This window comes from Hibiscus syriacus, unplaced genomic scaffold (genome assembly GCF_006381635.1).
Source record: "Hibiscus syriacus cultivar Baekdansim isolate YM2019G1 unplaced genomic scaffold, ASM638163v2 tig00110114_pilon, whole genome shotgun sequence".
NCBI classification, from domain to species: Eukaryota; Viridiplantae; Streptophyta; class Magnoliopsida; order Malvales; family Malvaceae; genus Hibiscus; species Hibiscus syriacus.
The window spans coordinates 2181396-2194925 of record NW_024062594.1 but is presented as its reverse complement, the minus strand read 5'-3'; the positions used below and the strand labels follow the sequence as shown (position 1 = coordinate 2194925).

General features: G+C 31.7%; 2 protein-coding genes across 2 annotated transcripts; one reads left to right on the top strand and one right to left on the bottom strand.

Moving 5' to 3' along the window:
* Positions 1 to 192: 192 nt before the first annotated feature.
* Positions 193 to 12522, bottom strand: LOC120215134. The gene is made up of 3 exons (XM_039212895.1): positions 12511 to 12522; positions 499 to 1125; positions 193 to 433 (listed from the first exon to the last, which is right to left on the bottom strand). The coding sequence occupies exons 2-3, from the start codon at positions 1086 to 1088 to the stop codon at positions 193 to 195; spliced, it is 831 nt and encodes a 276-aa protein (XP_039068826.1). The 5' UTR covers positions 1089 to 1125; positions 12511 to 12522.
* Positions 3412 to 7326, top strand: LOC120215294 (chloroplast sensor kinase, chloroplastic). Its single transcript, XM_039213013.1, has 7 exons — positions 3412 to 4336; positions 5162 to 5227; positions 5312 to 5380; positions 5492 to 5584; positions 5713 to 5939; positions 6344 to 6620; positions 6905 to 7326. Exons 1-7 carry the CDS (start codon positions 3455 to 3457, stop codon positions 7157 to 7159), a joined length of 1869 nt encoding a protein of 622 aa, XP_039068944.1. The 5' UTR covers positions 3412 to 3454; the 3' UTR covers positions 7160 to 7326.
* Positions 12523 to 13530: the final 1008 nt, after the last annotated feature.

Sequence of the window (13530 nt, the reverse complement as noted above, 5' to 3'; positions counted from 1 at the left end):
GGCAGTGGAGATCGAAGCATTATTGGAAAAACTTCCAAAAGTCCTCTAATCTGGCTTGTCAAATCTTGTCTTCCAGCTTTGTTCCGGGCCCTTGTGTTCCAATGGAACCTCTCAATTCTCAATCATGTTGAAAAGAGCTTTAATTCTCAGAAAATGATGATTAATAAAGTAAACAAGCATGAATGTGCATTTTCATTCGACTTTCCAGGCATAGAGAAATAAGCAGAACTTGGAGGAATCCATTGCATAACCAAAATCTCCTGATGCAGAATCATGTTCCTGATTCGACAGTGACGATGACGGAGGGGATGATGGAATCGGGTTAAATATGAAAAGCCCATGTCTCGGTCTCGGAGCCGAACCAAAGAGCCAATCATGAACATCCCAGAAAACTTGTAATCCATTTTTGCCAACATTAATGGATTCATTACCCCTGAAGTTCCACTGCAGATGCTTAACTTTAACTGCAAGTTTCCCGTCGACTCTTATCTCCAATACCGGATTGACTCCGTCAGAGTTGCATTCGACCGAGACATCATGAAAGGTTCCTTTGTCGTTAAACTTAACCCTAGTTGTGAACTTCCTCTTGCCAAATATATGTTCCCCCCTGGAGATAAAGATTGGTTCAATAATAGATGTCCTGCAACCTTTCTATAAGCATCTTTCTTTTGATCTCCCAAGAGTAAAATGACCTCGTCTTCGCACACGATGACGACATAGTAATCCGATTGTGGCTCAGTCTCTCCGTTGAACTTGGCTGCCTTGAGGTCCCAAACCACATAGACGGTTGTCCCATCGACAATGAAATGCTTGGAGCCTTGTTTTCTCCAGAAACACCACGGCTTCAGCTCAACTTTGCACCTACAATGCTCGTCGCCATCCAATCCTTGAATTGAAACGGATAGACCACGAAGTAAAAGGTTCCTGCACCACGTGACCGCAATCAAGCGACACTCACCGGCAAGCTTTGTTCGATACACCGACTCGAAAACACTCTGCCCCGATCTGCCTACGTTGATTGGCTCATCAGGCAGCCTCTGGTGATCACTAAACGAAAAGCAAGACGGAATTCCAATCGGATCGTGCATGATTAACAATTGTGATCAGAACAAAAAAAGAGTAGTTCTTTGATATATAGGAACAAAATCTTGAACACGAGGTCATTTATTCTCGATTGAAAATAATTAGATATTACCATTCTCTCATATTAATATTGACTTTTAAGACAAATAGTGATATGTCTTCATTTCGATTGGAGTAATAAATAACTGTTTTAAGGCATGATAGGTCATTTATTCTCGACTGGAAACAATTAGATATTATCGTTTTCTCTCGAATCAATATTGAATTTTAAGACGAAATAGTGATATCTCTTCATTTCTTTATTTTAATTAAAACAACAAACTTGAGGTATGCGTTATCAAAAAGTCGAGTTCGAGAGTCGATTACGCGTGGGGAATGATTAACACCCTAAATCAATACCTAATCTATTAATTAGTTATCTTTATAATGAAACTTAAGAATTCAAATTTAATTTAATTTAAAATACTATACTCATAATATTATGTAAATTATAAGACGAAACATAATAATATTTAATTATTTACTATTAAAAAAAAATCTCCCATGAAATTTATATTTTTGGCTGCTTGCTTTGAACAAGACTATCTTCTTCTTACGTCACTTGTCTAATCACCTATTCATAAAGTACATCGTTGCTTCTAATGATTGGCCCAACTTCAACAGAAAAGTAATGAAATAATTTTTACACACTATTCAATTACAATCCTTCCGATCAGAATATCGTAATTTACATACATTTTAGCTATGAAGGGTTGCAGGTGGCTATACCATAAATCTGGGAATCCAGAAAATCACAATGGAATCTGATTCCTAATAGGGTTGTCGTCTTCCTCACAGATTTCCAGGCTGCGAAGTGAGGAACAATGGTTACACGGTTCTCCGATGTCCATGTGTTTTGCTATGTATGCAGCCACGCAGTACGTATACAGCGGATAGCATTTTGCACTATGGCTATTCTTTTATGTTCAAAGTGTTGAATTTCGATCGATTGTCATCTCAATCATCTCTACTCAAATGATTGCTCATCGTTTTTGAATTTGGGGACTGACTTGAAAATTTTAAATTATGTCTCATAGAATTTTATAAATGATTCATTTTAAATTTTTAAAAATTTATCTTCTAACATAAAATCATAAATTTATTTATATCTGAATTTTTTCAGTTTTCACATTAGGATTCCCGACTCATAGGGAACATTGTTTATTATCTTTAGACTTCCACCATACATTAGTTTTACGATAAAACTTGGAGCTGTTGAGGAAGGGTGATTTTGGTTGAAAGTATGAATCTTTGCTTAGAGGAAACAATAGTAAATTTAACTCTAATAAATTACGTGATATATCAATAATCATTTTAAAGAATTATAATTAGTAGGAAAAATACGAAAGAAAATACACATAAATATAAAATCATTAAATATAATAATGCATTGACTTGAGATTGGAATGACTTTGCATAGACTTCCATAACTATAATAACCAAAGGAACACATTCCTCTCATGGACGGTTCTCGTTATAGATGTTGGAAGATGTAAAGGATAGACATTTCATGAGAATGCGAGAGACAAGGCTGAAACGCGGATTGAATTGCAGCCCTAAACACCCTCATCATTTGATTCTAATTTTTGATCAATTATGCTTTCCATCACTCAACTTTTTCCGTATCTTTATTCTAATCAACAACTTTAAAATTTGTCAATCTTATCATTCAACTTTTAAGATTAATTATTTTTTTTATCATTTCACTATTAAATCATAAACGGTGATGACATAACAATTTATACTAAAGTAATATCATTTTGATATCTTTAAAAAGTTAACTTTATATAATTTTTTTGAATCCTTATGAAAGTTGTTATTTTTCTTTTCGTTTTTGCGTTTTTTTTCTTTTTTCTTTCTTTATCCGAACCAACCTAAATTTTACTTGTCATCATTGACGACTAAGGAGCCTCAAATTTTTTTCATCAACTTGCTTCGTCCTCTTAAATGTAAATTTAGTTTTTTTTAAATAAAAAACACCTCAAACTTCATAAATATAGTGTTGAACGCTTTAATTTCTTATTCTTTTATTTTCTTGGTTTGCTATTAGATAAAAATCCAAATGGAGATATGTTGCTCATGCCCAAGAGGTGACTCTCTACTGTTGGGATCTCCAAATAGAAGATCCAAATAGAAGATCTGACGCCCAATATCCAAAAAATAATAATAATGATGAAGTGATAAGAAAATCAATCTTCACAATTAAGCGACTGAAATTAGAATAAGGTTAATTGGGTGGTTGATAAGTGTAACTTACCCTTTAAATTTTGTTGTTATCCACTCCACACATTGAAAGCATCGGTGGTTACACCAGTTGTTCACTTCCATTACAATGCTTCTCTCTGCAATAACTCCCCAACTGCTTCTCTCTTCGCCTAACTCCTCCACCAATCAAACCCTTCCACGTGCCCTCCACCACCACCTCTCCTCCGTCCCTCCTCCCAGACCCTCTCTCAATCCCCTCAACTTCAACTCCACCTCCCTCCGCCCCGTCTCCGCTCCCACCCTCTCCGACGACAATGAACCCCAACCCGCCCTGGTCTCCTCCGCCTCTGCCGTCTCCGCTTCCATCCGCAGAGCCTCCACCTCCCCCGTGGACTTCTCTCAACGGATCGAGAAAAACGACCACCACAACCACAAATTAATCATGCCTACCCCCGACTTCCAGCGCCTCTGCCTTGAACAACTCGACCTTTTTCGCCGAATCGTTGATCCGAAAGCGGTTCTCTCCGTTTACGTCAGGCCAGCCGGTAGCTACGTCATGGACCAGCTCGAGCTGCGTCGAGTTACGTCGTATCCAGGTGTCAAAACCGCCAACATTGTGTTTTTAGTCGGAAATTTCACTGTCCCCACCGGACTGCGGGCTGCTGAAGCCGCGCTTTCGAGTCAACAGATGGAGGTTGTGAGGGAACATAGAGCGGTTGTGTTTCCTATGGTGAAGCAACCGTTCGTGGTCGGGTTCTTGGTGGCGGAGCTCCCGGAGATGGAGAAGATGCCGCAGGGGACTGAAAGTGGGGACATGCTTCATTGCCCGACTCCAGAGGAGACGTATGCGTTGTCTTCTCCTTCTCCAGGAATACCTATGAAAAAAACATGGGAAATTCAGTCTCTTGAGAATAAATCCATGAGGCAAAATTACATATTTACTGTTGACCAAAGATCCAATGCCATCAATATATCTCGTACTTTAGCTGTGGCTTATGTTATGGATCAGGTTAATCACTCTCGTCACATTTGTCTGTTATCTTTCATACTACCAATAATGTATATGAATGCTCCACTTTGGTATCAAAGCCCTAGATTCCAACTCTGAGCAAACCACGCTGTTTCCTGCAATGATCATTCCCCTCTGGAGTAACCTGTGCATGCAACTCTATTCTAACAGAGCTAATAAAGTTTAGATAACTAGTAGTCGAGTTTGGTTGAATAACATCATGTTTGATCTGTTAAAATATCGTATGGCTCGGGTAGGAATTGGATACATCTTGCCAAGTCACCATGAAAAACTCATCTACCCAATTCCCCTTGATTTCTGATTGAAAAACTCTCCTTAGCAGACTTCAACTCTCCTAAGTTCTGTCCTCAATATTCTCAATTGCTTCACAATTCCTGTTCCCCTAGTTTTAGAAAGCATATCGGTTTTGTGCATTAAGAAGCTCATCTCTCTTCATCTGCACTCGGGTAAATTGAGTCTTAAAAGTCGTCCATGGATGTGAAATATTCTAGTCTATTCTACGTCATTCGGTTAAGTATTCAATTTACTGCAATTTTGATGGTTCAAACTCTAGTTTTACTGTTGTTGCTTTCTGTTGGGAAAGAGGGATTTGTGTTTTGTTTTTGAGGAGTGATTATATACCAAGGAAAACTTTCTTATGGTATTTTTTGCTGAATTTGTTTTGAGGAGTGATTCTACGTCATTGTTTTCTCATTTTGCCAAATTTTTTTGGTTATATGTCTAGAATGTCTCTCTACATTTTGTGACTTTTTAGTGCATTCCAAGTTGCATAGAAAATTGGTATTAACGGAATTTCTTCCACAGAAAGCTATTCTACTACAGCAATCAACATGGCAAAACAATGTCAGAATGGGTGCTCTTGTTGAGCAGGTAAAATTTGTTTCCTGCTGTAGATACATTTTTTCTTGCTCAAGGTATCGTGATTTTTCACTGTACTTCAAAATTTTCTTACAGATTCGTGGTCCTATTTCTAGCATACGGACTTTGAGTAAAATGCTATCCACTCATGTCAAAGAAAATGAGGTTATTTCTTAGACCATTCGAAAAATGTTGGACCTTCTTTTTGGTTTTAAGGGTTTCATGCTGCTAATCTTTTCACTTTGTTTCTTTAATTTACGAAAGCATATCTTGCAGATTTCTCGTGACATTGTTGAAGACATATTAGTGCAAGGTGACCGTATCAAGGACACCCTTGAAGAACTACAAGATGCTGTTCACTTGACAAAGGTAATTTTCCCATCAACCTTCTCATGGATTTGACTTCTGTAATATTTTTATTGTGTTACTAATATATTATTTTTATATGAATGCAACATTTGCACTTCTATTAACTTTCCCATCCAACTTTTCTTTAGGCTAATATAATGCGCTACAATGAAGAATCTTTGAAAAAGATGCGTAATTCTACTCATTCCCGCCCTGAGCCTCTGAGATCTCAATTGTTGCATGATTTCTCCGGGGATAGTTCCAGCAATAAGTCAGAAACCTCTGGTTTACTACTATCTCTAAGTACAACAGGCAAGGATTTAGAGATGCCAATGCCACCATTGGCTCTTGCCCCGTTACGAGAAAATGGGATCAGGTATGGAATATCATTCAGGAAATTACTTGTCCATCACCTCATAAAAAAGGAATACTAGAATAGTGCTTAATATATCAATTATATTCCAGTTGTAGACACCTCATTTACTGTTCAAATTTGATTTTAGAAATCATGTAGAAAATTGTTTATGATGCTAATCATTGGATACTATAGAAATTATAGCCTGAACTCATATTGTGAGCCTATGTTGTAATCTAAAGCTGAATATAGGCTAAACTGTTTATCTTTCCTCTAAATAGCCTTGAGAATAGATTACTTGGTTGCATTTCAATTGAATGCCATCCGGCCCCATCCCTTATTGGACATGCAATATATTTCTACTTTTGATTTCATTTAGCAGTATTTTTATTATTATTTTGATTATGCTTGTTCTCTTTTGTCAGGAATTCCTGCAATATTTCTGATGTACTCACTGATTTAGTTGATGCTGTGAGACCTCTTGCTCATATGCAGCAACGCTTGGTGGAATTTAGGGAACTCTCACAGCCTTTGCAAGTGACTATTGAAGAACCTGCTTTGCGCCAAGCCTTGAGCAATTTGATAGAGGGTGCATTATTACGAACCCGGGTTGGGGGGAAGGTTGAAATTGTTTCAACCAGTGCACCAGCAGGTGGTGCTTTACTGGTAATTGATGACGACGGACCAGATATGCACTATATGGTATTGCCGGAATTTCTTTTCCTCTGTGATAGCCTTTGTTTTCTTGTTCAGATTAGATACTATGGAATGCAATTGGTACCTCCTTTTTGTTGCTAGTCAAGATTCTAAATTGATTATTTTTCTGTCTTATTTTGGATGATGTCTTATTCTCTGTAGTTCCTCCACTAGGATGCCTCTGTGAAATCTGAAAGCTTTTAAGTTTTGAGAAGACGATATTTCTTGCTTTTGTGTTTTATCTCATGCTCACCATAAATGATTTGTTCTGCTGTTATATGTATTTGCAGACACAGATGCATTCCCTCACACCATTTGGTGCCGAACTCTTCTCGGAAAACATGATTGAAGACAACATGACATGGAATTTTGTTGCCGGACTGACTGTGGCACGTGAAATACTTGAAAGTTACGGCTGTGTTGTCCGTGTCATATCACCCCGGACCACCGATGCTGCGCTTGGAGCAGGTGGAACTCGTGTAGAACTATGGCTTCCAACCTTTTCTGCATTATCCGACACAAACAACCTTAGTCAAGAGGCATAACAATAAAAGTAGGATAGTATTTTCGTGTGATTCGACTCGCATGGTATTCCACAAAGTAGGGCTTATTTTGGAAGTCCATGCTCCTATCAATACATGTATCAGTATCCGACTTTGAGGTAAATTTGTATAGTTGTATTCTGGTGTAGTATATGTGTATATATTGAACAAGTGTATATATATATATATATATCAGGAAAATGTAATTGAATTTTGTGCAGTGTATACATACGTTGGTAATAAAAAGAAATATATCTTATATTAATCGAATATACATATATTTTTTAGTGTTTAAATATAATTTTAAGTGATCGAAAGTAAGATTTATGCTGCATCGTAATCTGTTCGGTTCAATATATGTTTATGTTAACATATGTTTTTGATATATTTTTATTTTATTTTGGCACCTACGGTCTATTTATCATACTATTTTATTGGATTTTTAAACTTATTTGGGTTTCATCTCTCACTTAAATATATGAATATGAAAGTTTCCTCTATTACATCATCACTCAATGTAAATTATCGTGATAATATTATAAACCGTTGTATTAATAGGATGACTGTCAACTTTTTATATATTTATTTTGATAATAATAGCAAGTAATGATAGTGTAGCAAGGCCTAACCCTCTCGATATCTCCTCCACCTAACTACAAGGTGAGGGGCTAGAGTCAACAGAACTACCTACAAATTACCTCCATTCGAAATTTAACATGAATCTAAAGGGATTCGATTTGTTGAACAAACCATGCTAAAAAATATGGGCTGTTTTGTGAAATAAATAAATATTATTTTAGTATTTATACTTTATTTTTATGTGAAATTTGATTCTTATTTTTTAAAATTTAATATTAAAATTTGAACATTTTAATTTAGTATATAACTTTTTTTGTTCATTTAAGTATGTGAAATTGAGAATTTATTTAGTGATTTCAATGATATAAAGAAACGTTGTTATTATTATTATTATTATTTAAAGACATGAGTTTAAATAGCTATAGTGTGAATTTTGTCAACAAGTTAAAAACATTATAAATAGTTATAATTTTATAATCACTTAATATTAAAATATATATTTAGGCTATGTTTGGACATTGGATTAATGCACAGTGCTTTGCCACTTGTCCTTTATTTTTTATTAGTTATTTCTTATACTATTGGAAGATGATGTCATTTAATGAAGATGAAAAAACCTCTGACGAAGTCAATTATTTATTTATATTTATATTTATATTTATTTTACGAGGGAGTCAATAATTCTTTCAGTTTTAGGGGTCCCCCCCAAAAAAAAAGCACATTCTTGGAATTAGTTGATCTTCCTTTTAATCTTTCAGGCAACTGGCAAGTGTTAGAAAAAGAAAAAAGGAATTTATATTTAAAGTGTGTTTTAATGAAGATTTTTAAAGAAATTTATTTTTATCTAAGAATTTATAATTTTTAAAATGAAATAGAAGCGAATTCAAAAGGAAAATAATTGATGGAAGGAAAAACTAGAAATGAAAGGGAAAGGTTGCTAATCTAAGCACACCAACCCCTACGTCTAAGGCTAAATGAAGGCATGAAACTTTGGGCAATTATGAGAAAGCATGGGCCCCATGTTTTTAATTTTGGAGCTGCCCTTCAATTTTGGGAATCTATATTATTTCTCCTTCCCTTCAACAGCCGTCGAATTTGAATGAATCTATGGCCTTCGGGGCTAATGCCCTCTCCTTTTAATTAATTATTTAATTTCACATTCAATTTTAAAAATTGAAAAAAAATATAATTTGAATGTTTAGAGTATATTTAATTAAATAAAATTTATTAATTATGATAATTATTTAAACATGTCATTCTAATTACAAGTAATTATATACTTTTATATCTTCCGAGTGAATCCGTTGAAGAATACTGACACTCGACTAATATAGTCAGAGATGTATCGAATGAGGACGGGTGAAGGCAGTTTTACCCTTTAAATTTTAAAACTATCGTATATTTTAACTTTTTTTTATATTTTCTATTGAAAAAAAATTCTTAGAATTTTATAAATTCTTCTATTTCTAAAATTTTAGAAATTTAATCACATATAATGAATATTTTTAAAATTAAGAGACTAAAAGTGATAATAAATTGAAAGTTGATAATTAAAATTAATTAAAAATAGTGAAAGGGTCAAAATAAAAAAAATGGAAGAGCTAAAGTAATTCTTAAACCTTAAGAAATAATAGATATCACTTATAATGCAAGGACGTGGTTAATGGTGATTGGTGAATGGCTGGTCAAGTGAACGTTGAAGAATTTGCTCATAGTTTTCTTCTTTTGTTGGTTTGGAAAATGCTGAATTGAACTTCTTTGTTAAGGAAAGTAGATCCACTGTTTCTAATTCTTTTATATTATTCAACACGTTAAATTAGACGACATATTATATGAAAGTCTGAAGTTTTATATGGAATTTTCAACAATTAAAATTCGCACCTATCGCACTCCTTACAGACGTGTTCATAATTCAGTTAAAATTGAATTATCCAATCGAATCGATTTTTTTATTAATTGGCTGATTAATTTTGAGTTTGGTTGGTTAACAATTAATGTTTTTTTCAAACTTTAGCTTTCGGTTGATTCGATTGGAAATCGGTTAATTAACCGAAATTATTAAATATTTAATATATTATTTATATATTACTTAGCTTTAGGGATGTTTAAACTTTGGTTGTAAGTGAATTAACCAAAAATATTTAATACTTAATATATATTATATATAAATTTCTATTAACCGACCAAATTAACCGAACTTAGTTCGGTTCGGTTAAAAATATTCGAAAAAATTTCGATTCGGTTAACGGTTAAAGAAAAAAAAAATTCCGGTTAATATATCTTGGATAGTTCGGTTCTATACCGAATTAGCCGATTAAATACCCCTAACTCCTTATGTATAAATTGAATACATACCTAAAAAGGATCCAGAAAAATTAAAATAATCATATATTTTAAATTTATTTATTAATAAATTATTTTTATTTCCTAAAATTTTAAAAATTCTCCCTATAAAAAAAATCTATATTCGTCCATGTATGTAAAATTAAAGAGGCAACTTAAAAACTACTGTAGTAATGCTAAACCCTATCAATAATAAGAAATTGAATATAAAATTCAAAAGTAATTATCAAGTTGTGAACTTAAAGTAATGGATATCGAAATTAAAGTAATCATATAAATAATTACAAGATGTAAACTACGTATTATATCACCTACATATTTTTTTGTAATTTGTTTTAGTAGTTTAATTATTATTTTTTTAAATCATATCAAATGTTATGTTTTTGTTATATTTTATCATTCGTAGCTACAAAATAAACAAAATTATTGATGTTAAAATTTTTAATTTTTTAATAATGATGAGATATTATCTTATAATAACACATTAATATCATTATTAATTTTTTTAATGATAGATCTTTAAACGTAACGTTAAATATAAATTTTAAAAACACTATATAATTAAAACAAAACTACAAAAATAGATGAATGAATATATACGTAATTGACTTGAAAGTGGTATATTCATGTTATAAGAATCATATTTTTAAATAATCATCAAATTAAAAAGCATTAAACGACATTTTTACACAGAAGTAAAAGCTGCTTTTATATAAGTAATGACTTTTTCATCTCAACTTTAATAATTTAATAATTTAAATTCTTAAGTTTTTATTAAATTTATTTGGGCTCTCAAATTTTTATTTTATTAAAATAATTAAAATATTTAAAAGCCGCTCTTTACAAGTGTATGAAGGCCAGCGCCTAGAGCGATTACTCATTTACTATTAAAAATTTTAGGATTTTTTTAATTAATTACTACAATCAAATCTATTGATAAACCATATAATTCAAGTTTTGTAAAATCTTATTATGAAGGTGACTTTTTTTAATTTACTCTGATCTAATCGAATCTTTAATTTTACTTAAAAATCTAATGTCTCTTCTCATTAAATTAATTTATTATTCATAAAATTATACGGTAAATAAAATACTTTTATTTATTTAAGAATACATTAACTATAATTTTCTTATCATTTAATATATAATATTTTAGTAAAAAGGCAAGGAAGTCACGTGTGAAACCTTTTTCTTTTGGTCCTTTACAGTTACTAAACACGCTTTATTACGATTATACTATATTCCCCCATTCCTACATCAAAAATAAAAAACAAAATATATAAATAGGGAAATGGTTAAATATATAAGAAAATCACTATAGATAATTTTTATATATATATAAATGATATAAATTTTGTTTTATTACTCAATTTATCTATTTTAATCTTAAATCTTAAATTTTAAAATTTACAAGTTTAATTTTTAAATCTTAAACTTTAAATTTTAACCTCTAAATTTTAGATAGGACCCTTAAACTTTAAAAAATTCTAGTAAAAAACTTGTAAAATTTAAATATTTATATATCAAATAATTTTATATAAATAAATACAATATTTAAATTTGTTATGTGTAAATGATATGGGTGGTCAACTAAGGTCATGATAAAATGGTTAAAAGTATTTTTGGTTGAAATGAAGTTTTTATTAACAAAAAGTCTCTTATCCGGTCCAACTAATTGTATATTATAATTTATCTATGTATAAATTATGATGTTTGATTTTAGTTATAATTATATAAAAAAATATCATTTATAATTATAATTGAAAAATATTTAATATATATGTTATGTAAAATTTTGTTTATATAAATCTATTTATTTTAATATTATGTGTTATATCTCATTTTCTCTCTCAATTTTCTCTCATTGATAAGCCAATTATATCTTTTTCTTTTTATCTTTGTTGATCGACAGTGACACCAACTTTAATTGGTTGTCGATTCTTGATATTCTTTATTATCATTTTATTTTCTCTTATTTTTTATTTTCAATAAGTATTCCTGTATGACACATTTTTCTCTGTCTTTATGACATGTTTTCTTATGCCTTTTGGCACATTTTTCGATCATTTGTTCGTTGTTTTCATTTATTTTTTTAAGGGTTAATTAGACATTGCCACGACTGATCAATATGATACGTATCTAATATATTGTTGATCTTCCATGCTTTGGATCTTCGGATTGGATTTGGATATCCGTTATGCGTTCGTTGATAACTTTTCACGTCACTTGATTCTGATTTGCGGTTTGTTGGTGATCTTTCAGTAACTTGATCCCCTTTTATGGTTCATTTGTCGATACGATCATATCTGTTTGTATATATATTTATTCTAGTTTTCTTAGTTAGATTTTTAATTTTTCCTTGTATGGTCCTTATGTTGCTAGTTTTGTTTTAATGATTATAGGAAATTGTTCTAATTATGTGTTTAATTTACGATTATGATTGTATATGTGTTATATAATTTAATATATTATGTGTTATATCTAAGATTTAATATTTTAGGTTATATAATTTAGAAACTAAGGTTTGGATTTTAGTTTATAAAATTCAAAATTAAAATAAAACTATTGTATAAAATAAATTTTATATCGTTAATATATCAAATAATAATTTGATTATGATTATTCTGAATAAAAAAAAGGTGAAGGAGAATAATGTAGGCGCTTTTACCCAAAAATCATCCTGACAGTAAATAATTATATGTCAGGCACCGTTTTGCCAAATTTTATCGATTTAGCATCCTTTCTGAAAAGACGCGGATCACTATCCGTGCCTTTGCGGGGTTTCGTCTGAGTTGGCACCACGTCATGAAAGATGCGGATGACCATCCGCGCCTTATCCGAGCTGGCGGCACGTAATGACAGGCGCGGATCCTCATCCACTCCTTTATGGGTATATAAAAGGCGCCTTTCATTATTGGTTCCGAATATCTCGACCTTTAAACTCTCCCCTCGCCTATAAATAACACCCTTTCAACCGTAAACATCACCACATCAATTCCTTCTATATTTGCTTCACCAATTCCTTCGATTTTTTGTTGTAAGTTAAATTTTTGATTAAATATTATATTTATTTTATATATGATTATTTGGAAAAAAATTATTGTACTAATTATTTTCTATTATTTTTACGGTTGTAAAATTAGAAAGTCGGATCATTCGTCGAGACATTTTTATAGATAAGGTAACAATATAAAATTATATTATTTAAATTATTATGAAAATTTTTAAATTTTTTATTAGGTTATATTTTAATTCATATATTATTTATTTAATTAGGTGTATTTTAGCTATTGTTTTTTGCAGATATAAGACTCTCAATCTTTCAAACTCTCGAAATGATGCGTATTTCAACTATTGTTTTCTATGATAGAGAAATTCGGGAAGATGAAACCGGTGTCGTGTTCGCATCAAATCATTATGTCAAAATATCCTTCAAGATAAACATAACTCTT